This window comes from Pezoporus flaviventris, unplaced genomic scaffold, assembly GCF_033815535.1.
Source record: "Pezoporus flaviventris isolate CSIRO_AGI_PZ_B2104156 unplaced genomic scaffold, CSIRO_AGI_Pfla_v1 ptg000083l, whole genome shotgun sequence".
NCBI classification, from domain to species: domain Eukaryota; kingdom Metazoa; phylum Chordata; class Aves; order Psittaciformes; family Psittacidae; genus Pezoporus; species Pezoporus flaviventris.
In genome coordinates, this window is record NW_026892631.1 from 9,573,693 (window position 1) to 9,598,911 (window position 25,219).

The 25,219-nt window shown below is 55.3% G+C and overlaps 1 protein-coding gene across 5 annotated transcripts; it reads left to right on the forward strand.

Moving 5' to 3' along the window:
* The first annotated feature begins 57 nt into the window (after positions 1-57).
* Positions 58-25,212, forward strand: KLC4 (kinesin light chain 4). Of its 5 annotated transcripts, none has more exons than XM_061475549.1 (17): positions 58-192; positions 2,111-2,261; positions 10,938-11,204; positions 11,376-11,606; positions 11,995-12,073; positions 12,160-12,385; positions 12,683-12,770; positions 13,139-13,240; positions 13,571-13,744; positions 13,904-14,003; positions 14,406-14,458; positions 16,929-16,996; positions 17,069-17,177; positions 17,949-18,071; positions 24,382-24,506; positions 24,634-24,691; positions 25,075-25,212. In XM_061475549.1, exons 3-17 carry the CDS (start codon positions 10,956-10,958, stop codon positions 25,162-25,164), a joined length of 1,875 nt encoding a protein of 624 aa, XP_061331533.1. In that variant the 5' UTR covers positions 58-192; positions 2,111-2,261; positions 10,938-10,955; the 3' UTR covers positions 25,165-25,212. The 5 variants fall into 5 exon arrangements, with proteins under 5 accessions (XP_061331533.1, XP_061331534.1, XP_061331537.1 ...); XM_061475547.1 differs by having other exon boundaries at positions 60-192; positions 17,949-18,098; XM_061475548.1 differs by lacking the exon at positions 2,111-2,261 and having other exon boundaries at positions 60-192; positions 17,949-18,098.
* The last annotated feature ends 7 nt before the right edge of the window (positions 25,213-25,219 follow it).

Genomic DNA, 25,219 nt, shown 5'->3' on the forward strand with positions numbered 1-25,219 from the left:
CTGCGCCGGGGCGGAGCGGGGCGGGGCGGGGCGGCACCGGGGGAGGCCGGCGGGGCGGGGCCGGCGGCCATGTTGGATTTAAAGGGGCTGCGCGGCTGAGGACCGGGTGCTGCTGGGCTGGGCTCACGCCCCGCCCCGGGACCGCGACCGGGACTGAGACCGCCACCGTCTTCGAGACCGAGCGCCGAGCAGGTTGGGCGGGGGGGTGGTGGTGGTGGTCGGGGCTCTGTCGTTCTCCCGGCCGCGGGCGGTGAGGTCGGTCTCCCTGACTAGCGGGCCCGGGCCACCGACTGACCGGCACGGCGGCTGCGCGGGGCCTGTGGGGAGGGTGGTCGCCAGCCTCGGAGCGGGTTCGGGCAGTCCCCACACAGGAGCTCCCCGGGGCGGCGGCGGGAGCGGAGCGGGGTATGCCGCGGAGCCGGCGGGCCGCGGTAACGCCGCCTTGTCGGGGTGAGCCCCGCGGACAGCGGGACCCTGGCGAGCCCTCTGCTCTGGCGGCACCGCCGGGTCCTGTTCTCCTTGGGCAGCGCTGGGCCTTTGCTCTGCCCTGCCACGCAGCGACGGCTGGCAGGGGCCGGCAGCCCAGAGGGAGGCGTGTGTTTATGGCAAGGGTGGGACAGCCTGACTCATAGAAACACAGGATCAACCAGGTTGGAAGTTCACCCAGTCCAACCGTTCCCCAGCGCTGCCAAGGCCACCCCTAACACATAGCGCTGAGGGCCTCATCTACACGGTTTGTGAACACTTCCAGGGACGGTGATTCCAGCACTGCCCTGGGCAGCCTGTTCCAATGCCTGACTGCCCTTTGGGGAAGGAATTGTTCCCAATATCCAGCCTAAACCTCCCCTGGTGCAGCTTGAGGCCGTTTCCTCTTGTCCCATCCCTTGTGCCTTGGGAGCAGAGCCCAGCCTTCTCCTGGCTCCATCCTCCTTTCAGGTAGTTGTAGAGATCAGTAGGGTCATCCCTGAGCCTTCTCCAGACTGACCCCCCCCAGGTCCCTCAGTCATTCCCCATCACACTTGTGCTCCAGGCCCTTCACCAGCTCTGTTGTCCTTCTCTGGCCCTGCTCCAGCACCTCAATGCCTCTCTTGTAGTGAGGGGCCACGGCTGAACACAGGATTTGAGGTATGGCAGTTTCCAGGGTGCTGTGGACACAGTGAGAGATTCACTGCTCTAAAATTAGGCTGTGTCTTCACTGCCGGGAATGGCTGTCTGTGTAAGATAAATAAGGTGTGTTTGCGCTCCTGTTATACTGCTGTGAATTTTTCTTTAACCTCCCTGTAGCCATGCGTACCTCTATGGCCAGCTGGGTTTGCCCTCCAGAAGTAGGGAAGGGAGAACTGTAAGATGTTGTAGTGAAGAAGTGTGGGTTGTGAGATGAGGCAAGAGAGAGCCTGTGTGTCACCATGGCTGGGTTCCCTCCTCTTCCCCCCCCCCCAAGAGCACCTGTGGGGAGAGTCAGGGATCCCAGTGGAGCAGTGGCTCAGGCAAATGTAGGTAGTTGGGGACAGCGTGCCTCCAGAGGCTCACAAAATGCTTTGGATTGCGCTGGGAAAGTTTTGTGTTGCTGTGCTGGGGTGGTTATAGCAACAATTCACTGACTACATTGGATGCTGCAGTGCTGCGGCATCTATGCTCTCTGTGTAAAGCATCTAGAGGTAGAACAGATGCTTCCAGGCAGTGCTGGCCCAGCTCTGCACCCTGAAGTGTTAACACGGGGATCTTGTTCTAGATCTGCCCGCTTCTGCGGGCACAGAGATAGCGATTGCACAGCTTGGCTTGAGCTTGGGATGGGGTCAGCAGTGGGGAAACTGATACCAAGCAGGATGTAAAACCTGGTTGAGTGTTGGAGGCACAGATATAGCCGGTGCAGGGCAGGGGTGACTGTGGCTGTTTGAGCACGAGCTGATGGTGGGGTAATGCTCCTTGGGCGGCATGCAGCAGCAGCTCAGAGGTTCTGCCCCATTCCTTGGGGCTCCTGTGGGTCCCTGAGGAGGGAGCCCTGGGCTTGGCGTGCGTGATGTTTTCTGCGCTGCCAGGAGAGCATCCCACCATCCTGTTTCTGGAGCCTGGATCTCCTCCTCCCCCCCTTCCCCCCCGCCCGCTGCAGTGTGGTTGGCTGCCGAGCGCCTGGTGCCTGCGCTTCTGCTAGAGCCGGAGTGCAGCGCGGTGGGAGCCGCGCATCGCCGCAGCCTGCGCTTCCCCTCAGCGCCGGGGCCTCCGGGAGTGCCAGCGCTGGACAAGCTGCTGCAGGCAGCCAGGTACTCCTCCTCGGTGGGGTGGGGTGGGCAGGATTCCCGTCTGGTGACTGAGGCAGCAGGCAGGGTGCCCAGCCGGCCTGTAACAAAGGACCACTTTGATGTGCCATTTCTGGTAGAGCTGATGAAAACTTTTCTCCTTGGGAGCCTTACAGTTAGCTGGGTGGGCACAGGGTTTCTCTGTGGGGATACTGAGGAGGGATGGGGGGGTTTCTGCGGCTTGCTTGCTCCAAGGATAAGCAGCGGGCGTGCCTCCTGCTGCCAGACAAAGCCCGAGAAGCGATGACGGAGGCAGCTCCTGGCGTGCATCAATGGCTCTCAAACTTCCCAAACCTTGTTTCCCCCCAAACCTTCCTGCCATTAAGAAACTGCCTACTAAGCTGCTTGTAGTGGAGGTGCACCCTACTGAAGGTGGGAGCAGGGGGGAAGCAATTGCAAGTGAGCTGCTGGGAGGGAGAAGATGCGGCTGGGAGGAGGTGTTTGGGGGATGGTTCTGCAGCAGAACGCTGTGGCCAGGCAGCCGGGAGAACGTGCACAATGGTGGGAGGCAGCAGAGCATTACCAGCAGCCGCAGGCTCCCCTGCGTCCTGCAGGGCTGGCATCTGACGTGCTCCTGCGGTGCCTCACTGAGGTCTCCTCTACTGCCCTTGGTCTCCAGTGCCACCTCGGAGACGTGGAGAGCCCGTGTCTCTGCATGAGGGGAGGCAGGGTGGTGTTCAGCATGCATCGGGTCAAAGATCTGGCCAGCTCAGACAGAGGGTAAATAAACACGGCTGAGTGCTGCTGTAATTGGCAGAAGGCACAGGAAGTGCATGCTTGCTCATCTGCTTTTTTGGAGGAATGTCCAGGTAGGAACAGCATTAACCCCAAATATCAAAATGGCTCTTGGGACACAAAGGGCATGTGGTGAGATTTTGCCCTTGGCGGAATTGCTGAATAAGGGCTTGATTTGCCAGGAAAGAGACATTTATCTCCTCCAAGAATTCCAGTTGTTCGGGGCAGACAGAGGTAAAACAGATCCTCTGTTTGTTGTGTGGGTAGAGTTTTGTCTCTCTGGATTTGGCTGCCTTGTCATGGTTTACACGTCCTGTTTGCTTCTGGCAATAATAGCTCAGCCCTGCAGTCAGCTGGTTGCTGGAGCTGCCCCAGGTGCTCCATGGAGGGAGTGCAGGAACTCCAGAGCCCTTCAGCTTACACTGCAGCTCGAGCGCATTTGCTGGTCCCAGCTGCATCCTGACCATCTCCTGTACTTGTGAGGCGCATCCAGCGCACAGCCATTGCATTAGACAGATGCCTGCAAAGGCATGGGCTCCTGGGATTTATTCTGCCTGCTTTAATACTGCCTCATGCTATGAGGGCAAGGTAATGGCTCTCCCTCTGTCTTGCAGAGAGCAAGACTCCCAATCAGATCCTGAAGCTAGGAAGAGATGCTTGTCCTGGCTTCATTCCAGCTGCTTAGCTCTTGTCTGCACTAGCCTGGAAACAGCTTTTAATGCTGTTCCCCTGTAGTCCGAGGCACAGAGGATGCTTATGTCTGCAGCAGCTCACCAAATCCATTCTGCAGGAGTTAAAAAACAAGGTCTTATCAGCTGATCTGGAGGTGCTAGCATGAGCTTGTTCGCGGGGGTGGCGAACGCTGTTGTTCTGGTTGCAATGGCCTGCTAAGAGGTGCATGTCTCCCTGGCCAGATGGGGTTGTGGACAGTATGAACTGCAATAAGGAGCAAAATGGCTTTCTGCTAATGGCACGTGTTGGTGCTGGTTTGGTTTCTTTTTAGTTCCGTAGTTTTGTTGTGGGTGTTTTAACCCCTGTTCCCTCCAATATCTGCATTCTTTGACCACTAATAAATTGGAGGAGCAAGACCTTTTCTGGTCTTGGATGCAATGTGTGATCAGATAGAAAGCCAGACAATCTCTTCTGTCTTCTTCAGCCCACATGTTTGTTGGGATTGGATCATGCTTCGGTGACACATGAATTACTTGCTCTGGTCAATCGGAACAAATCCTGGTAGCTTTTGACTTGCCATTTCCATGTGTGGGCTGGAAAGTGGGAAGGGGGTGGGAAGGTCCCAGGTCCTTTCTGTAGTGATAGAAAACAGAGTCGCTGTGGCCAAGTGCCCATACATCCAGCTTACCGCCAGCTTGCCCTAGGTTTCAGGAAGGTTATTCTACGGTATGTTTTCAGTTAGAAACTGAAGGTGGTGGGGAGCTGAAGCTTCTGGGACAGAGGAGTCTTCAGTGCTGAAGGGAAAGCATGAAGGGAGCCTCTGATCTCCTTGTGGAAGAGCTGCAAATCTAGTTCCATAGTGCTGGTTCAAAGTCCCAGGGTTCCTGCAGCCTGCTGGTTAGCATGACCATTCCCAACACAGGCCTTCCAGTGTCTTAGGAAAGCTCCTGTAGCTTCACACTTGGCTAGAGCTGGTATGTGTCAGCTGCTGCTGAAAGGAGCAGTCCTGGCCTTGAGCCCTCTCCAGGGAATGGGGAGGGCTGTGCTCTTTCCAACAGCACAGTCAACTTGTACTGCGTTATATATGACTCCAGAGCCTGGAGAAGCATCTCTGGGCTTGAGCATAGGCTTTAAAACCACGTGAAGGGGGTGTCTGGCTGCAGAGTCCTGTTTCTTGGGCATGGGAGAATGCAGGTGGGACAGCTCCTTGCCTCCAGCCCCTGCTCTGCTGCTGGAGGTGGATTCCATTGCCTCTCTTGCTCTGGGACAAGAGGGACCCTGTCCCCATGGGACCCTGCGTGAAAGGAGGCATGTGCTGCATTCCCTTCCTCTGAGCCACGGGTCAGTTTCTAGTGCTGTGGTGCCTGGTCCCTTTGTCCTGAAGTGGTGTTCAGCTAAGGCAAATGGAGTTTATCTAAGGAATTTAGATGAGGATTTAGGTGTTTTTTTTTTTAAACCATGAGGATGGTTAAGCCATGGAAAAGGGGTCTGAAGTACTTGTGGGATCTCTTTTTTGGGTGATAGTCGTTGACTAGGCACAGATATCTGATCAGATGCCTGCTTTGAGTGAAGAAACCTCTAGGCATCCCTTCCAAGTAATACAACAGCCAGACTCTTTTATTGGGGAGGAAATTGCAACACAACAGTTTCTCCATGGTACTTGAAGTTATCTGTGGGTTGGTTTGACTGCAGTGCAATAAACATCCAGACTGGGGTTGGGAAAGAACTTTGGGCAGATCTATTGCAGCTTAAAGAGATGCTGGCTGTGAACTCCCAGGGTGCTGACCACTGCCTGATCTCCTCTTTGTGTGTTCTTAGTGGCTCTAAGGGAGAATGAGATAAACCAGCCTTTTCTGGAAGGGGTAACAAGCATCCCATAGTACCATTCCTGCTCTGTCTCGTACAAGCCTCAGCAGGCATGTATCCCAGGATGGAGGCATATACCACAGTTATTCCACCTGTTATTATCTTTAGGAACCTGGCATTTGCCCTCTCATTTATGGCTTTTATCGATGTTGCAGTTCTTAACATTATCCTGAAGCTGACTGTGCACCTGCCTAGCCCTTCATCTGCAAAACATCCTTTCTTGCCTCTAGTTCTAAAGCCTTAACGCATCTGTGTGCAGCTGCTCTTAGCTGTGAAGCTCTTGGGCACCATAAGAGCTGATTATATCTCTTGTTTTATCCATACTGGAGCATCTCTGGAAATGCTGACTGCTGGATGTGCAGCTTTGCAGCACTGATTTATCCCTTGGCTGTGGCCTGGGGTGGTGACACTGAGCACAGTAGCTCTTCTGGCAGTGGTGTGGCAGTGTCCAAGCCTCCTGTCAGGGTCGGAATGCCCTGGCTGTGCAGTGGGAGCCTCAGAGGCTCTGCACCACCCACTGCAGTCTACCACAGTCTCTGCTTTCTGACACTGGTGTCAAAATAAGGGGGAAGCCTGTGCTCATGACACAGCCTCTGGAATGGCTGCAACCTTGGCACTCCATTTGCTCTTTACTGCTTTTATTTTACTTTTCAGTGTCCAAGGCATTAGGTGTAGGTTTTGTCGCAGTATCCCTTAGGAGCGGAGGCTCAGCTATGTTGGTGATCTCACAGCTTCGTTGGAGGTCAGTCAGTCTTTCCAGAGCCCTTTTATTCTGTCATTTAACAGTAATGAGCTGGCGGAGGCCCAAAGAGGGGGGGAAAGACCTCTCCCTGCTTTTACCAAGTGGTTTGCTTCACAAAGACGTGACTTTGCTGTGTCTGCAAGTAGCAAAAGTATGTCTTACAGCATGAGACTGGGGTAATTATTGTGAAAATACGACTTTAAGCCTTGTGTTTCCATTTCTAAATGCTGTCATTGCTGCCTGTCTCCTGAGTATGCTCCCTCGTTCTTGCTATGGGTCAGATTTGCTCTTTTCCATGGGAAGCTTTTTTTCCAGAACCCAGCTGCTTTTCTGCAACCACTGTATGCTGAGATCACCCTCTAGAGAAGAGTTTGCTGCTAAAGATGTGTCCGTTTCTATACCGAGAATGTGGGTAGCCTGTATGTAGCTTGAAAGAAGCTGCACTTACTGTCTTGACAGTATCACTTGTGTGAGTTGTGGTGGTACCCTGTGTCTCGCATACACTTGGTCTAGGGACATGTGGGGAGACAACTGAATTTGTTGAGGCATGTGTAGACCTGAGGTCTCTCTCCTAGTATAGTTGACTTTTCTCCACCCCACAATGCTTGTTTTTTTTTGCCCTCTGTATTTTTCTAGCATTAGGCATCATGATCTAAGCTTTAAGATTCACTGGGACCCATTTAAGCCGGCGTCCTTGTTTCTGTTGTGGCAGCTGTTGTGGGTTTAAGATAGAAGCAGTGAAGCTTCCAGCCCTTTCCTCTTAAAGCTCTTGCATGTGGGAGCAGTTTTCAGAGGCAGAGAAGTGGGCAGCTGAAATTGCTGATGCTCAGTGATTTCCCAGTTATGCACTTGAGTACAGGAGGAACGTTCCTGCCTGGCAGGATGTGCTAGCTGATGGATTCCCAGCTGATTGCTGCTACTGCAGTGCTCCTCCAAATGGGAGCAGGGTGCAGGGCTGAGATGGGTGTTGCCGGAAAGCCAGGCTGTTCTAGCAGCTCCCTGTAAATAGGGAAGACATGCCAACTGGAGCAGAAACCTGCGGTGGAGACCTGGGCTGTGGCATCTGCAGAGCCATGAGGAATGCACCAGGATAAACTAGGAACTGTGAACTCCAGCTTGGAAAAGCACTCTTTCTTCCTATTCCTGGCTGGACCTCCCCCTGCCAAAGGCAAAGGGTGTGTGTCCCCCTCTCTGCAGGAACCTCCAAGTGTGTTTTCTGCCTGGATAAAGGACACTCAGTGCCCTTTACTGGCTGTGTGGGAGCAGTAGGAGTGCTTATGCAGCAGCCTCAGCCTGCCTGACCTTGGCATCAGTTGCCATTGAGTATGATTCCTCTGGAGGGCTGGGCACAGTGTGTAGACCTGCCAGCACTGGGAAGAGCTGGAAATAAGGCTTTGGTGGGAAGAATTGTTGATTTGGAGGGATAAGTTGTCAGCTCCCACCAGTGTTTGTTGGTTTCCTTTGCTGTATGGGATCTATCAGTGTTGAAATGACTTCTCTGCAGTCATCCTGTTGTTTTCTTGCTGGTACTTGGGAAGGAACAGCTTGCGTGTTGTTCCCAGGTCGTGTGCCATGTGTCCAGCCTGGATAATCCCCTGGCCTCCCTTGAATGGTGGAAGCTTGTTGGTACCTAACAGAGCTGTGCTTCCATCCTAAGGAGGAAAGACCAGGGTTGTGCAGAAGTGTTTGTACAGACAGTGAGAGAAGAGGAGCCTGTGTTGGTGTGTCCTGAGGATGCGGTTGTAGGGTAGGGTAAGTCTGTGCTGTGGGTCAGGATATTTGGATTATTTTCCTTTCTCAGTCTGAAATCTTTACAGTTTGGAAAACCAAGTTGATTGTAGGGCCTCTGGAATGCTTGAAGCTTTTTTTCTGCTGGAAGGGCTAAGGAAAGACAAGATGTCATTGTAGTGAAGGTACTGGTGGCTTAATATCCAGCTCAGCAATTTCTCAGTTATTCTGTTCACAGTGGAATGAATGAGGCTGATTTTTCTATGGCTTTGGATCTTGTCTGACTCTGTTATCTAGGAAAGTTCAAGCTCTGGTGGGTTTTTTATCATGATTTGTAATGTGTTCTTCTTCCCAATGCATTTGTATTGTGCTTTTTGAAGATGGCAGCGCGATCTCTCTGTGGACATCAGTAATGCTTCCATGACAGCTGCCAGCATGTTGCAGCTGACCCAGGACGCAGAGGGTGGGTGAAGAGGCACTTGTACTCCTCAGCTGTGTGAGCCTTAGGGGGTAGAGCTCTTGTTTGTTGTGTGCTGCGTATGGGGCTGCTCCTGGGGCTCTCCTTGTGTCCCAAGCATTGCAGGTGCTCCGGAGGACTCCCTCTAATGTCCCTGTTTCTGAGTGAGGGGCTGTGTTTCCATATGAGCTGAAACCAGTGGTGGGGTCATTTCGCTCTTTAGCAGTTGTTAACCTTGTCTCCTTTGGAAGCAAGTAAGTGCCTGCTGAGCCCTCCTGGGAAGCTCTCTGGATCTATTTCGGAGCAAGACAACAGTGCTTTGCCAGATGTGCCAGCACTAGCATCGATATGCATCTCTTCCTGACTTGTGTTTCACCCACAGAAGCCTGCTTTAGGCAGGGCTTCCCTTTCTGTTCTAGAACTCGATTGCTCCCCAAGATGCATTTATAAAGGTGGGAAAAAGATTAACCAAGGGAAACAGGGAGCAGAATGCTTAGCTGCCAGCTCCTGCAGAATCGGGTTGGAAGGCAGGGTATGAGTGGCGGCCAACTCTCAACAGATCCATTCTTTCCTTTGGAGTGGTCTATGGCCCCTATCTTGATCTTGGGAATGTTTTTCATGCCATTCTTGTAATATGGTCTTCTCTAAAGCAAACTGGGAAATCTCATAGTCCAGATGAGACTTTTCAGTGTAAAATGCGCAGGGTAACCGCACATGGAGCGTGGCAGATACCCAAAAGTGAAGAATACAGTGAAGTATGGCTTGGGGTTGGTGCTGATGATCATGAAGTGAATGTCAAGTCACATTGTGACTCTGGAGTGGGTGGTGGAGTGCTTGGCTCTTGCTGAAAGGTGTGAATAGGAGCCCAGTCTTCACATGCTATGTCTCCTGACGCTTCCTGAGGGATGGATGTGCATCAGTGGAGCAGAAACCAAAGATAGGCCTGAGCTCTCGGCTCATGAAACAACTTGAGGAGCTTCTGGAAGAGTGAGGCTGAAGAGGAGGAAATGGGTGGATATAATGAGATGTATGTGCTTTGAGCAACTGCCCCTGCACTGTTTGGTTTTGCCATCTTCACTTGCAAGTGCTGCAGCGAGGAAGAAACTGGACCCTCTTATTGCTCAGTGCCCAGTCCGGGGCAGGGGTAGTGGTAGCTGAGCTGGGGGATTGCCCTGTGTCCCGTGGGGTAGAGTGCAGGGTGAGCAGGAGAGGGGCTCTGCTCTGCCCTGTACTTGGGCAGCGTGCTCAGCAAGGCTGCTGCTGCACAAAGAGCTCGAGCCACGCGGAGGTGGGTCCTGCAGGAGGACAAAGACAAATGTGTTGGCAGCTCTCCCTGCTCCTGTGTAGGGCCCAGGGCAGTTTGCCAGCCTCCTGGTGCCCAGGTTCAGTGCCTCCTGACAGCTCCAGGCAGTGCGGAGGTGCTGCCTGCACAGGGCATGGCAGCGGCTGCCTTCAGCCCTGCAGGAGCCTGCCCTTGGGGTGACCCACAGCATGCTGCCTGCTGCTCGTGTCTCCTGCCCTCTGGCCTGTCTTCCCTTGCCCCCTGGATTTCACCCTGCAGGGATCCCACAGCCACACTGATGTGGGTTTGTAGCACTTGGTGCCCCTGTGCTAAGGCAGTAGCTTGGCACTCTCCTGTTGTATATGTGGGGGGCACAGGACAGGGAAGAAGTACGGAGTCCTTGTGGCATCCTGACGAGCCCTTGGCCTGGCAGCAGGGAAAGCTGGAAAAGCTGTTAGTGTTTCACGCTGACACCACACGGAGGTTATGCTAGTGTGACTGTAGCTCTTGGTGTATGTAATCGTTGTCACCAGGGGTGATTCAGTTCATGGTGGTGGTGTCTGTGTCCCTTTTTTCCACAATGGCCACCCTGTGCCAAGGCTTGGGGTTATGAGGATGGGCTCTTCTGGGCAGGGAAGGTTTGGTTTGTCCAGTAAGGTGCCTCCCTGTCTGAGATGCTCTTCCAGGATATTTTGCACTGAGGCGCCAGAAAGCTTTGAGCTGGCATCCCTCCACTTTCTATTCCCTTTCCTCTGCAGTCAGAAGAGGTGTTGAGCTCCGACAGGCTCCTTGCGTCGTGGTCTGTGGGCAGGAGGTGCACACATTGCAACCCCAGCTGCCAACTACAAATCTATGCTCTTAAATGGAAGCTAAATCAGCTTTCCTTGCTGCTGGGAGTGTGGGGGTGTGGGAGGTCAGCACTGATTCCGGCCTTTTGTCTCCTGTCCACGTGTGCCACCTGCACTGGTTGCAGCATTTCATGCCACAGAAGTGGAGACACATGCCCTGACAGCTGCCAAAGGCACAGGGGAAGGGCTTAGAGCAGAGGAGCAGTTGAATGCTGTCTCTGGCTGCTTGAAGGAGGCTGTGACACTTGTGTCTGGTTGTGACTCTCTGAAGCAGCACTGAGGCACTCGGGTTTTGTCTCTGTCCTTGCAGGGCTGCAGAAGCAGGACTATGTCCACCATGGTGTACCCAAGGGAGGAGAAACTGGACAAGTTGAGCCAAGAGGAGATAATTTCCAACACCAAGCTAGTGATGCAGGGGCTGGAGGCACTCAAGAATGAACACAACTCCATCCTACACAGCTTGCTGGAAACCATAAAGTGCCTGAAGAAAGACGAAGAAGCCAATCTCGTGCATGAAAAATCCAACCTGCTCCGCAAGTCAGTGGAGATGATCGAGTTGGGGCTTGGAGAGGCTCAGGTGAGAGCAGTGTTACCCAGCACTGACAGGGGAAGGGAGGCATTTGGCCATTGCCTCTAAGCTGCAGAGGCAGCAATGGGCTGAATGTGACCCTGAGGGTGGGTGGACCCTGAGCGTGTGTTTGAGGGGGATACCAGATTGCGGTAGTTACTGATTGTAACTCTTGACAAGGTGATGATGGCATTGTCCAACCATCTGAATGCTGTGGAGTCAGAGAAGCAGAAGCTGCGTGCACAGGTGCGGAGGCTGTGCCAGGAGAACCAGTGGCTGCGTGATGAGCTTGCCAACACCCAGCAGAAGCTGCAGCGCAGTGAGCAAACCGTGGCTCAGCTGGAGGAGGAGAAGAAACACCTCGAGTTCATGAACCAGCTGAAGAAGTACGATGAGGATGTCTCACCTTCGGTATGCCCCAGTCCTGTTGGGCAGCACCTTTGAGGGTGGGGAAGGCTGGACCAGTGGGATTACCTAGGTGTGATAGCATCACCCTGGATTTTGCCCCTTCCCAGCTGCTATGCATAGCAATACCTGTAACTAAAGGGAGCTTCCAGAGATTCTGCCCTATAACTAAAGGGGCAGAGTCTCTGGAATAGCATGGAGTAGCATGCCAGGGTGTGCTGGGGGAAATTTGGCTTTATTTGGGGGGAGGAGGGGGTTGTAAGATGGTGGTGGAGCTAACAGGGGAAACTGAGGGTGTTGGTGGGCTGCAGTAGGGAGGAGAGCTTGGCAGCTGATTCAGCCCAGGCTGCTGTCTTCTCTGAGAGCACACAGTACTATCATTCCATCCTCTCAGGAGGAGAAGGAGGGTGACTCCGCCAAGGACTCTCTGGATGATCTGTTCCCGAATGAGGAGGAGGAGCATGGTCCTGGATGTAAGTGTTTGCTCGTGCATGCTTGCTGCTGTCTCTGTTCAAGCCCGCTGTGCCAACTGTGCCCCTGTGTTCTTCTGTGCCTGCAGTGCCCCACCAGCACAGTAGTGCAGTGGCAGCTGCCCAGCAGGGAGGCTATGAGATCCCTGCACGCCTGCGCACGCTCCACAACCTTGTCATCCAGTACGCCTCACAGGGACGCTACGAGGTGGCTGTGCCACTCTGCAAGCAGGCGCTGGAGGACCTGGAGAAGACATCTGGCCACGATCACCCTGATGTGGCCACCATGCTCAACATCCTGGCACTAGTGTACAGGTGAGCATGCTGGGGAGAGCAGGACTGGGCCAGGAGAGCCTTCTGTCTCTCCCATTTACCAGGACAGCACATGATGGTGATAGGGAGCTTCCCCTGCTTCCAGTGATTTGCCTTTCAAAAAGGTTTTGGCACAGATGGGGTATTTGTACCATCAGGCTCCCTAGTATTCCAGGGAGGAATGGAGAAATGAAAGGGCTAGGGGGGCTGGATCTGTGTGGAAGGACTGTTGTTAGCAGTTGTGCTTGCAATGGGCTGTGGTGCCCAAATCCTGAATAAATGCTTGACTTTGCACTGCAGGGATCAAAATAAATACAAAGAGGCAGCACACCTCTTGAATGATGCACTCTCCATCCGTGAGAAGACTCTGGGCAAAGACCACCCAGCGGTGAGTGTCTTCTTCCTCATTCAGTCCATTCTGTTGCCTTGTGGGCCCTGCTAGGGCTAGAACAGTGCCCCTGTGGTATGTCTGCAGCTGGACTGCCAAGGTCAGCAGTGAGCTCTGTAGTGTGTGAATGCTGTTCACACCATGTAGGGCTCTATTTTGCTGCTTCAGAATGGCCTGTCAGAGGCTGGTTTCTCCTGGATCCTGCACTGTAGGCAGGGTAGCCTTCTGCCTCTGAGCCTTCTTGTCTTCAAAAGCAGCTGTCTTGCAGGCATGAAGGAAATGGTACTGCCATGTTACTGCTGCTTGCACCCCTTGTTTGATCCTGCTGGATTCTGCTCTGTTTCATGGAGAAGCTTGTGTCCCTGCAGGTGGCAGCAACTTTGAACAACCTGGCTGTTCTCTACGGCAAGAGAGGGAAGTACAAAGAAGCAGAGCCGCTGTGTAAGCGAGCCCTGGAGATCCGTGAGAAGGTAGGTACGGGTCTCCCGTGCTCTCCTTCCTTTCTTTCAGCCCTCCCTGAGGGTTTTCCCCCCATTACCTCACTGCACCTTGGAGATCTAGGACCTAACTAGTCTCTTCATCTGCTGACTTTGCCACCACCTTTCCTGTCTCTCCAGTGTTTGCAGCCTTAGAGAGGCCTGCCAGGAGGTGGAAACTGGAATTTCTTCCGTTTACCTCCTTAGTCCTTGGCTCCTGTCTGACATAGGCATGTCATGGAAGAGACTACAGTGTCTGTTAGCTCCAGGAGTCCACTGCAGTCTTTAAATGCTTTTGTGGCTTCTCTTACTTTCTTTACCCAGGTCCTAGGCAAAGACCATCCTGATGTGGCAAAGCAGCTGAACAATCTAGCCCTGCTGTGCCAGAACCAGGGCAAGTACGATGAGGTGGAGTACTATTACTGCAGGGCTCTGGAGATCTATGAGAGCTGCCTGGGTCCTGATGACCCCAACGTGGCCAAGACCAAGAACAACCTGGTAATACCCCTGGGAGAGGCTGTGTGGGGATGGGGAGTGTAGCCATGGGGAAGGTGAACATGGCCCTGGTGCTTGGAAGATACAGAGAGATAGCTGCAAGAGGGGGGCAGAGTTAATTTGTGTTGCCCAGTGGGGCTGGAGCTGTTTTCTTGGTTGCAGGCCTCCTGTTACCTGAAGCAAGGCAAATACAAAGATGCAGAGGTGCTGTATAAGGAGATCCTCACACGTGCTCACGTGAAGGAGTTTGGCTCTGTGGATGGTTTGTACAGCAGAAGCTCTTGGGGCTAGGGAAGGGTGGGCAGTTTGGGCTCCTGGCTCTCAGCCTAGGCTTGGTTGGGTCTGGTATTCTCCTGGCGGAAGGATGGGATGCTTCCCAGGTCCTCTGCTTTGGGCAGCCCTTGGGACACTGCTATTCTTGTGTGTTATGCTGCTCTTCATCCCTGTGGGAGGACTACTTTGCTACGTTCTCTGTCTTGCCCTTGTGATTCTGGTTGCCTTTCTTGGGGCTTGGGGGATCTGGAAGCCTTGTCACTTCCCTCCTGTGAGCTGCTCGCTCTGGGGACAGAGTGCTTGGCTGTGTAGGAGGCAGAGCCCCATTGGAAGTGGCAGAGGACAAGGGTGAGGTGGTGAGCAGAGTTGTCTTGCATTCTTCCCCACACAGATGAACACAAACCAATCTGGATGCACGCAGAGGAGAGAGAGGAGATGAGCAAGGTGAGTGATGGTGTTGATAGCAGCAAGAACCCTGGGAGGGGAAGGAGACACGGGGGTTTAGATCCTCTCGTTACAGCCACAGTCTCCTTCCTGCAGTCTGAAGAGCTGCCATGGCCACTGATGAAGGCCAGAAGGAGTCTGGAGAGTGGAGAGATAGCATGGCTGCTCCTTGGGGTAGCAGGGAGGGAAGGCCCATTGGAGTGCTTGATGCCCTTCCTTGGGCAGGGGATTGTTCAGCCTCTCCAACCATGGCTGCATGCTCTCTCTTTTTGCTTCAGTGATCCCTCTAGGGCATGCAGATGATGGAAGATGGCAGATGGCAGAGGGTTGTGCTGCAGAGCCTTGGCACTCAGTTCCAAAGAGCTGCTAGTACCCAGAGCACAACCTACTTCTGAAGCAGCAGCCCTAAGGCTGCCTGGGGAAAAGCGGAGGTCAAGAAGAAACTGCTGCTGTCAACTTGCTTAGAAAACAGAGCCAAACCTCCAAGACAGATTTTTGCACAGGGTGGGCCCTATCCTAGTTGGTGGCTGAAAAAGGATAGGCATAGGTTGTGCTTGCCTTGGACTAAGCTGAGAGACAAAGACACCTACTGCTGTTGTTCAGGCCCTGCTCTGTGCTCAGCTGATAATGCAGCAGTGTCCTGCCTCTGCATTTCCCAAGCCTAAAAGCTCGCCTGCTTTTTGGCAGGTGGGTGAAGCAGCAGAACGAAGAGCTCTGGTATAGTCATCTAGCTGCAGGGGGAGCAGACACTGTCCTTCCTTTGCCCTCCGAGCAGGCCCCATCCCTGTATGGGCTCAGACAAGCAGGCTCCAGGCTTTGGCTTAGTGACTTACCAGTCCCATCCTGCGAGCACTTAAGAGCAGGGCTCCAGTAGCTGCCTCCCAGCAGCATGCTGTGCCTTCCCATTGAACTGCTCTGTGCAGTCCCCAGTGCAGGGCAGTGCTCAGCTCCACCTTGCACTGCTCCCGTTCCTGCCCTGTGAAGGCTCTGCTGTAAAGAAGTCACACTTGCTGCCACATCCTGCACAGGCGACATCGAAGTCGGCGCAGACACCAGGCTTCCCTTCCCCCTCTGGGACTGGCTCACTCCTGGGGAGGTCTTTGGAGAGTTAAGGTCAAAAGTGTGGGGCTGTGCTTCAGAAAATGTCAGATTTGCTACAGGGCAAGTGAACAGGCTCGGGAACCTACAGCTGGACTGAGATTTGTTTTATAACCCAAGGCAAGGGCTGAGCTGCTTTGCCTATCCCTAGTGCAACTGTACCCATGCCCTGTGGCAGACACGGTTGGCATGGCCTTCCTGGCCAGGCAGCAGTGACCACAGAGCTGCTTGTCCTGCTGGCCCAGGGGCTGGGGCTGCTGTGCTCTGCTTTGTGCTGTGATTCTTCATCTCCTATTAAAAAAGTCATCAAACCCCTCTTGCAGAGCTTCACTTCTTTTTTTCCCTGTGGGTTCAGCCACCCTCTTGGTGCTGAACACCCTCTGCAGCTTCAGAGGTGTTTTGAGTCCTGAGCTCTCCTGTCCCTGGGGCATGCCCAGGCCACGTAGGCTCTGGTGCAAGGAAACCTGTGTGTGTCTGTGGCTCAGGGAGACTCCACCATGTGGGGTAAAGATCTTAAGAAGCGTGTGGGACCGAGTGAGAAGAATAGTCCCTGTGAAAACCATTTCTTCTGGGCTAGAGCCCTTGCCAAAGGGAATCTCCTGTTGTGGAGCCAGTGCTCACCACACACCAGGGTGCACAGGAGCCCTACTCCTGCAGCAGAGGCAGTTCCTGCCTGCAGCTGCCATGGTGGCTACTGTCCCGGGGTAATGCTGTCTGGCAGCTAGCATCCTGCAGAGTAGGTTGTCCTTGTGGATCTTCTGCCTTGACCATCGTGCTCTGCCCTGTCTCCTGTTGCTCTGTCCAGCAGCCTCTTTGTTCCTGGCTGTGGTAGGGCCAGCCAGCTTTGGGGTGCAATGACTGGGCATGGAGAGGAGACAAAACAGCTCATGGGCAAAGCTGCCAGGGGTAGAGGCCTGACCTTGGATGTGGCTGGCCGATTCCTTTGCTAGCTGTGTCTGAGGATGTTAGTGCCCTTGCTGCCTGGCATGTACAGGGATTTGTTTTGTTGGTTGGGGTGGCTTCTTTTTGGTCTCTCTTTTGTATGATGGGTAGGATGTTACGTCCTCCAGAGCACCGTGAGGATAGGCTGTGTTGTCCCTGCTGCCTTTGGTACTATGGAAGGGGAAAGAACATGGGATTATGCTCCTTGCTGGGGTGGATACATCATTTCTATTTGAGCCCCAAATCTGTTGTAGCAAATGGGCTCTCAGCTTTCCCTCCAGGAACCTGCTCGGCTTCATCACTGCCTTTGCATATTGTATTTCCAAAGGCTGTGCTGGTGTGGAGGTGCAGCCAAGGGTCTGACCCTGGCAAAGGCCAGAGAAGGCAGTAGGCATGGGGCTAACAGCTTTCCTCTCTCTTCATCCCATAGAGCAAGCACAGAGACAGCGCTCCCTATGCTGAGTACGGCGGCTGGTACAAGGCCTGTAAGGTCAGCAGGTAAGAGGTGGCTCATGGGCAGCTGTGGGCTCTGGAGAGAGCAGGCCTCCCGCTCACCTTCCACCACTGCAGCCCGACGGTGAACACCACGCTGAGGAACCTGGGTGCTCTGTACCGGCGCCAGGGCAAGCTGGAGGCGGCGGAGACCTTGGAGGAGTGCGCGGTTCGCTCCCGGCGGCAGGTAACCCTGCAGGGATCCTCCCTGGGGCAGGGAGCACTGCGGGATGTGGCAAATGCATGGCACTGCCTGTGGCTTGGGTGTGCTGTGAGAGGGCCTCTCTGGGCCTTGCAGCCTCTGACACCCTTGGTTTATGGTCCCGCAACACCAGAGCATCTTGGTGGTTAACCCTGGGGTTGCATTTGTGCGTGTGTGGGGCTGTGCAGTATGCACATGGATGGAGCAGGTTGTCAGTGTGTGTGTCCGTGTTGGGAAGAAGGTCTGGCTCTTTGAGTGCAGAGGTGCTGCAGCCAGGTTAGTGCAGGGAACTGGGCTTTTTCAGCTACTGAGGACATCTGTTCCCAATGGGATGTTTTCTTCCCCCCCTTTTTTTTTGTTCCCCAGGGAAACACAGTAGGGATTTCTTAGAGTACCTCTTACCCTAAACTGCTCCCTGTCCTCAGATAATAAAGCAGGAGCTGTAAACAAAGACTGCAGAACAACAGAAACCTTCACAAAGGTGAAGGAAAAAAAGCTGTTGGCTTTGGGGTAGCAAAACCTTGTCCCCCATAATAGTTACGGTTTGATGGGACTTACTGAGCTGGGAACCCTGCAGGGTCTAAGTGCTGGGTGGCACTTGGCTCCATTCTGCTTGTGCTGGAGAGTTTTGGCTATGAGGGGGCAATGCCCAAAAGAGAGGATGGGACCAAGCACAGTGATGACACAGCAGATCCCTAGAGGGAAGGAACACACAAGGGCAAAACGTGGTGCTTCCTTATCCCTTTCTCCTTGCAGGGCATTGACCCAATCAACCAGACCAAGGTGGTGGAGATCCTGAAGGAGGGTGATGGCACAGAGAGACGTCGGAGCCTGGGGGGCAGCGTCAAGTATGAGAATGCCACAGACGGTAGCGAGGAAGTGAGTATGGGCGTGGAATGGAGCGGGGTAAGTACAAGACACCATCAAGAATGGCCTCAGCTGGCTGCCAGAGGGAAGGGACTGCCTGCCTCGGGGCTGTCCCCATGTGGCCTGTCGTGGCATCCTTGTCTGCCTCCATTTGTACCCTGCACACTTCCTTCCCCTCTTTCTTGGCATGAGCCAGCCAGCCTGCAAAGGTTTGTGGCTGGGCCTGGCTTTTGGTGTATCCCTTTTGGTGGATATCCTCAACTAGGGCTCCTGCTTCCAGGGGGCTGTTTAGGCCCTGGCGATGCACAGCATGAGCTGGTCCTGGTCTGCCCTTAATCTTAGCCTTGCAACCTTATTAACATCTCTCTCTGCTGCTCCCCTCTTGAGGCCCTGGCTGAGAGCATTGGATCCACCTCAGGCCCACAAGCCTCTGTGGGCAGTGTGGCTGTTCTGTCCTGCACTGCACCCAGGCGATGCTGAGGCTGGGGAGGGCTCTGGGGGTGTGTGCCTGGTGTGTTTGTGACTGAATGACTGCAGGGCATGGTCATAGTCTGCAGCCAGTGTCTTTGTCGTCCCCCTCTCTGGGTCTCATGCCCTCCGTAGGCTCTGGTGGTAAAAGGCAGGTCTTTGGGATGCTAGGCCAGCTGACCAGTGGTGGCAAAAGAAGCTGGTGTTAGCTGAGGCACAGACAAAGCAGCCTAAGCCTGTCTAGGCTTGCTCTGAGACTGAGTGGCACTTTGGTCACTAGTGCTGATAGAGGGTGATAGGGGTCCAGATCTGTGATGGGTGCCTTTTGTCTTCTGCAATGAGGAGGATGGAGAAGAGGTGGAAAGTGAGCATGGTGCTAGTGGGTGCTTGGCTCAATGCTAGTTAACGCTTAGAATTCCTCCTGCAAACCTTAGCAGAGAACATAGCGTAGCTGGGTGTACCCAGGGGTGGTTGTGGCTTGGCACAGGCGACACACTGAGCACATGGAGTCCTTTGCTCCTCCCTCACATCTGCTGTCACTAACCCTTCCCCACCTGGCTCCACTCTATCTCCACCGCATGAGCTCCCTTTCTTCCTCCTTCCTCTTCCCTGTTGCCATGACAGCCCCTCAACATCCAAGCCTGAAGCCTGCTGGCTCTCTTGATTGTGGATTGTACCCCGGAGATGACTCAAGGGGACCTGGGGAGCAGAGCTTTGAGAGGCCCCCAGCAGCCCCACCAGATGAAGGGCTGTCCTCTGCTCCACCCCTTGGTATCAGGAGTGAAGAGGGTCATAGACTTGCAGAGACACCAACCTTGGGCCTTTGCGCTCTCTGGTTCATAGAGGGGCTAGGCAAGCACAGAGGGAGGGCTGCAGGTTTGAGTTAGGATCAGCTGGTCCCTGTCCTGGCTGGTATGTCTCCACTGTTCCTCCTGGCTGTGGTTGGTGTGCGGTGATCACTTTGCACTAGTGATGGTCTGGGAAACCTTCCAGTCTCTGAGCTGATCACCCCAAGGCAAGCAGGCAATGCCTGACCCAGCCAACGGGATAGTTCTTGCTCATATGACCCTTCCCCATGGCCCAGCCAGCTGTAGATAGCGGGTTTGAGGGCTGGCCTAGCACCCTTGGGGACACAGCTGCTGCCACATGATGCTGCACACGCAGCCAGCCTCTTCTCCCAAGCCAGCAGCCCTGCTCTGGGCTGCAGCTCACCAGAATGGAGGCTGAGGCAGCTCCAGCTGCTCCTGTTTGTCATGGCCAGTTGTTCCCTGTAGCAGTCTAGTGCCTTTGGATGTGCTGCCATCCTTTAGCTGTCAGCTGCTGCGGGCAGAGCCATGGGAGTCCCCAGGGTGCCATCAACCTCTGTGCGCTGCTGCCAAGGGGAGCCCTGGAGCACCCCAAGGCCTGGACCAGCTGCGTGCTGCCCAGGGAGCTGGGAGAGCCAGGATGGTGCCAGCTCAGTGGTGCGGAGGCCTTGGCAGGCACACCATGCTCATGGCCCAGGAGCAGGGACCTTTCTGAGCAGGAGGCCCAGGCTGTTCCTCCTGAAGCTGGCTGTTCTACCAGCCTGCTCGAGCACGCCGGCAAAGATGTGAGCCCACTGACTGAGCCTTACAGGGCTCCCACCCTGCCCAGGCGTGGCCCCATCTCTGCATGCAGCCTGGGCCCTGCTCCTCACCTGCACCTACAACCTCACGGCCTTGTAAATTGTGTCTTTCTCCTCTCTGTGCACTAGGCTTAAATGCCTCCCGAGACTCCCTCTTTCCCCTCCACCGCAATCACCTGGATGTTTGTGTTGTATCTTCCGACTTTTCCTCCACACCATCCCTCCTTCCTCGGCAAGGACTCCACGCCAGCCCCCCAACCCTCCCGGCGCGCGAGGGCACCGCCACGGCTGCAGAGGAGTGAGGTCCTGGCCAGCGCCAGCCCCAGCCCCATGGCCAACAAGAGCAGGAAGAAGCTGCGTGGAGCTGCCCGCTCCCCTAGGCCAGGGCCACGGGCACCGTCCCCTCGCGTGTCCCCACCCCAGCCTGCCCCTGTGCGTTGCTGGGGACCAGGCCTGCAGGGGATTGTCTTCACTCCAGGCGTTCCGACTCCGCCATCATTAGCCATCCTCAGCCCTCCTAGCTTGTTCCCTCCATCTCTGCAGAAGCCAGGAGCGAGGCATGAAGATGGGGAGCCCTTGTGGGACAGGGAGGCCTGGCCCTGGCAGGGCTGTCATGTGCCCAGTTGCTTTCTTCCCTGTAGGCTTAGCTGATTTTAGTGCCCTGTAGCAAACCTGCGCTGGCCACTGGTGCGCTGGGCTCTCCCTGCAGCGTAGGGCAGTCCCTGTCTTGCTTCCCCCTCCCTGCTGAGCTCTGTGATCTAGTGGCAGCATGTAGGCCTCTGTAGGGACATAGGGTGGCCTGTAGCTACTGTACATCCAAGACAAGGTGAGGGGGTGACAGCTAAGCGCCATGCATGAAGCAGGGTCTTGCCAGGACAAGCATGTTTGGAGGCAACCTCCTGACCTGATGCTGTAGCCTAATTCCTGATGACATTAAGGGGTGGATTGGCTCCCCCTTGCTCCAGGGTCCCCAGGCATGGTTGCTGGGAGAGGCGAGGTGAATCTGTTCAGTGTTCCATGCAGGCAGAGGAAGGGCAGGAGGAAAGCAGAGCTTTTCTGCAGGGGCCAGGCTCCACGCTGTTAGAAGTGGTTGATACAGGGAATGGGCTGGTTTGGAGCGGTGGTTGGGAGAAAATGTGCAAAGAAGGATGTGAGGAAAGGAAGAGTTGGGGCTTGGAGTGCTCTGAGGATGTGGAGGCAGATGGGATGGTTTGAGGGAGGTTTCCACAGGAGCTGAAGGAGCAGGTTAATCACGGAAGGGGGGAAATTCCTGAACACAGGACCTGGCTGAGCAGGCTGGTCCTGGGCTGTGAGTTCCTGCCTGGCTGTCCCTAGCCAAGCAGGAGGGAAACCTGTAACCCTGACACTGCTAGGAAGGCAATGCTGACCCTTGTCGTGCGTGGAGGTGGCTCAGTGCCTCTGATGGGACTCCAGACCTGCACAGGGTCTGATGCTGTCAGTCCCTACTGGGAAGGGGGAAGTTTTCCAGGGCCTTGAGCCTCATCCCACCTCCTATGGGATGTGAACCCTGGCCCTCCTACCTGTGAAGGAAGCTGGGGAGGCTGCAGCCAGCAGGATAGAGCCCAGAGGCCAGCGCAGGAGCCCATTTATTTATTTAGCTAGCTAATTTGCCTCATGCTATCATCTGGCAGGTTGTGATACTAAATGTGCTTATGTCTGCCTGGGCCTGGCTTTCCTGTGGGGGTGCAGAGACCTTGGGGCATGTGCATCCTGCTGCCCTGGGAGCTTGTGCTTGCTGACAGGAGCTTTGTCCCTGTGACCATGGAGTGCAGAGCCCAGGGCTGAGTGCTCCGGGCTGTGCCTCCTCTGCCTCTCTCCCAGCGCCGCTCCACGCTCTGGGGAGCGGTGAGTCCCCAGCACAGGGTGCGTTCAGGCCTGTGTGTGCTTTGCCCTGTGCTGGACCCGGTGCTGTAACAACCGTACCTCTGATTAAAGGCAGACAGACCCGAACCGCTGCCCTGTGCTTCTTTCCATGCTGTGTAGGCCAGCGCCGGTCAGCCCTGGGGTGGTGGGTGCAAGCGCTGCTGGAGCCGGTGTGGGGTTGCTTGGTGCCTTGTGTGTCTGTAGGGGCTGTGCTGCCCGCCAGGCACCTCTGCAAGGGATGAGGGACCCAACCCCACTGTGCCTCTCCCTAACCTCCGACCTGGGGTTGCTACTGACCTCAGCTCTGTAGCAGTGTGTGGCAGGGCTGCCCTGGAGCATCTGAGCTTTTAGGCCTTTCCCAAGCAGTGTTTCCGTTAGCGAGAGCAAGCCCCCAGTACTGATCTCCACATGCTGCCAAACCCCGCTCGAATCCTCTGCCCTCTGTGCAGCAGTCGGGGCGGGAGCACGCAATGGAGAGTGGCTCAGTAGTGGAGTTGCTTCTTTGAGTGCTCTCATCCTGGTGGGTGCAGTGGGGTAGAGGCTCTGCAGTAAACCAAGCCCCATACATGTTCTGGCTTAAAAATAACCCTGCAGCAAAGGGAGTAGGGAGAGGAGGGAGGCTATTTTTAACCCAGCATGCACCAGCGTTTGTTCTGGTGTTGATCTGCAGTCAGTCTGCATTGCTGCAGCTGGGGAAATGCCCTGACCCCAGAGCAATACTTTCTAGCTGGATCCTGCTGCCCTCATACCATGTTCCTACTCCCCTGCCCCTGCTGTGTGCCCTTCTTCATCCCTGGCTTGCATGCCCTGGCAAGAACAGTGCCTGGTATGGCAGTACCCTGGTGACTTGGTGTAAGTGTGATGGGGAAGCAGAAGACACCCCACCCCTGTCTCTGCTGGTGCCATGTACCATGATGCCTGGGGCAGGAGCTGAGTTATTTTCCTTGCTAATACTTTGGTGCTCTCTGCATTCCTGGTGATGGGGTCCCTTGCAGCAACAGCACATGGCTCCCGGTTTGGAAATCCCTCATCCTAACGAGAAAGTGAAGAGATTCAATGCACTTGGCTTATCCAAGGAGGGATGAGATGAATACTGGGAGAAAGGGTTGTTGGTAGGAAAAGTCCTGTTCAGCTGCTGAAGTGGGGTCTAGGGCTGGATTGGCTTTGGGTAATTGGAGTGGGGCAGTGTTGGGAAAGCCTTCCCCAGGGCCCCAACCTGCAGGGGTTCAGGACAAAGGAGTGACTGACCTAAGGCAGACAATATGCTTCCCTGCAGCCCTGATGCAACTGCTGATGCCAGCCTGGGCCACAGGGCATTTTGGTCATTTAGAGCAGTACAAAGGGGCTCCCACTCCTGTTTGTAAGGAGCAAAGAGCTTTTGTGGTCACGTTATCTCTGCTTTTTCTGCCCTGATGTGCCAGGAGCCATTGGGATCAGGGGCAGGGAGCATTGCTGTTACTGGGCCATCAGAACAAAAGTAACCACATCAGCAGTAGTGCTACAGCCTTGTGTAAGGAGCATGCCTGGCCACAGGGGAAGAGCTTGGTGTCATGGGCACAGTGGCATGAGGTGGTGGTATCCTGACAGCCTGCGCTGTGCATGCACGTGGAGCTAAATGTGGGAGATGGGCTAGAGTCTGCCAGGGGCTGAGAGAGCCTTTCTGAGTAGTGGAGATTTATGGGGTTGTGGGGGAGGAAACAGGCTGGGGAGCAAGATTTAGGTTTTGGTCTTTGGAAAAAGCAGGGAGCCATAACGAACCCTGCAAAGTGCCACCCTGGGGCAGCCAGTGGGGCCAGGCACAGCTGAAGTTGGGGTGTTGAGGAGAGTGGTACCTGCTTGGCAATGCAGTGTCGGTGCAGCCACATGAATGCATCCCAGATGGTGCTGCCTGAATTGCTCAGCAGGCTCAGAGTGAATCATCTTGGGGGGTGTTAGAAGTGGGACAAGGCTGTGTGTGCATGTGGGTCTTGTCTGACATGAGTGAGCCTGCAGGCCTGGCATGTGGTAAAGCTGTGCCATGTTTGAGCCAGGCTCTGGGGGTGCCAGTCCCATTTGTGCTGGTGCCTGGTGCAGGTCGGCAGCTTGGTTGTGTGTTGAGCTTGCACCAGGCAGGAGGGAGGGTCAGTCTGGATGAGCCAGGCTGTGGGGTGGGGATGTCCTTGACTTAATGGTCATCATGTCCTATGGAGAACCAGAGTGAGGGGGGGCCATGTAGTAAGCAGTCAGCTTGCTCTGGGCCAGGTTAAATCCTCGGTGCAAGAGGGTGTTTGGAGCCAAGCCCAGTTCCCAGCCACTCAGCTGCAGCATGCCGGAGCCCTAACAGTGCCACTCAGCCATCACCCCGGCTTGTGTCTCTGTGTCCAGGATGGCAGTGGCACCCTCCAGCGCAGCAGCTCTCTGGGGAAAATCCGGGATGTGATCCGGAGGAGCAGTGAGATGTTGGTTAAGAAACTGCAGGGCAATGGTCCCCTGGAGCCCAGGAACACCAGGTAAGGACCAGGGCTATGAGGGCAACACTGGGTGCAGGGCAGATGGAGGGGGGGGCTGCCCTGAAACGGGGTCAGGGTCTGGACAGGCACAGCAAGAGCACACCTGCTCTCCTCTGCTTTCTTGTAGCATGAAGCGAGCTGCATCACTAAATTACCTGCACAAGTCTAGCGATGCTTCATTTGAGGTAAGCACCCTGTGCGTGGCGGGGCTGGTGGGGGCTGGAGCCGCGGCCAGTGACAGAGGCTGGGGGTGGCCACGCGTCTGGTGCCGGGGGCCTCTCAGAAGGCGTTAATCCCTGCAGCAGTGCGTGGAGCTGGAGCCTCTCTGCCTTCCCGTGGCGGGGCTGAGCCCACCCTGCAGCCCCCGGCCAGCTGCCGTGGCTCCACACCGGAGGTGTTGCCTCCATGGAGACGCCTTCCTACCTACCGAGCTCGACCGGCTCGGAGCGGGAAGGGCAGAGGTGTCCCTTAGTGTGGCTGGTGGGAGCCCTGCGGTGCGGGCGGCGGGGCTGTCAGCTTTGGGGCGCGGGTTGCGGGTGCCGGTGCTCACAGGCGCTGTGTTTTGCAGGGCGCCCCGGGGCTCCGCGCAGAGAGCAGGGGCCTGAGCGCCAGCAGCACGGACCTGTCCTCCCACAGCTCCCTGCTCTCCTCCAACTGAGCACCGAGCCCGCCTCGCCCCGCTCCGCCGCGCTCTGGTCCCCGGCCCGCCGCCC

Excerpts from the sequence above, each read along its gene's own strand:
- KLC4 (XM_061475547.1), top strand. The coding sequence starts at position 10,956 with ATGTCCACCATGGTGTACCCAAGGGAGGAGAAACTGGACAAGTTGAGC. Across the intron at positions 16,997-17,068 it reads AAGGCCTGTAAGGTCAGCAG|CCCGACGGTGAACACCACGC; the intron begins GTAAGAGGTGGC and ends CCACCACTGCAG. Across the intron at positions 18,099-24,381 it reads TGGGCGTGGAATGGAGCGGG|GATGGCAGTGGCACCCTCCA; the intron begins GTAAGTACAAGA and ends CTCTGTGTCCAG.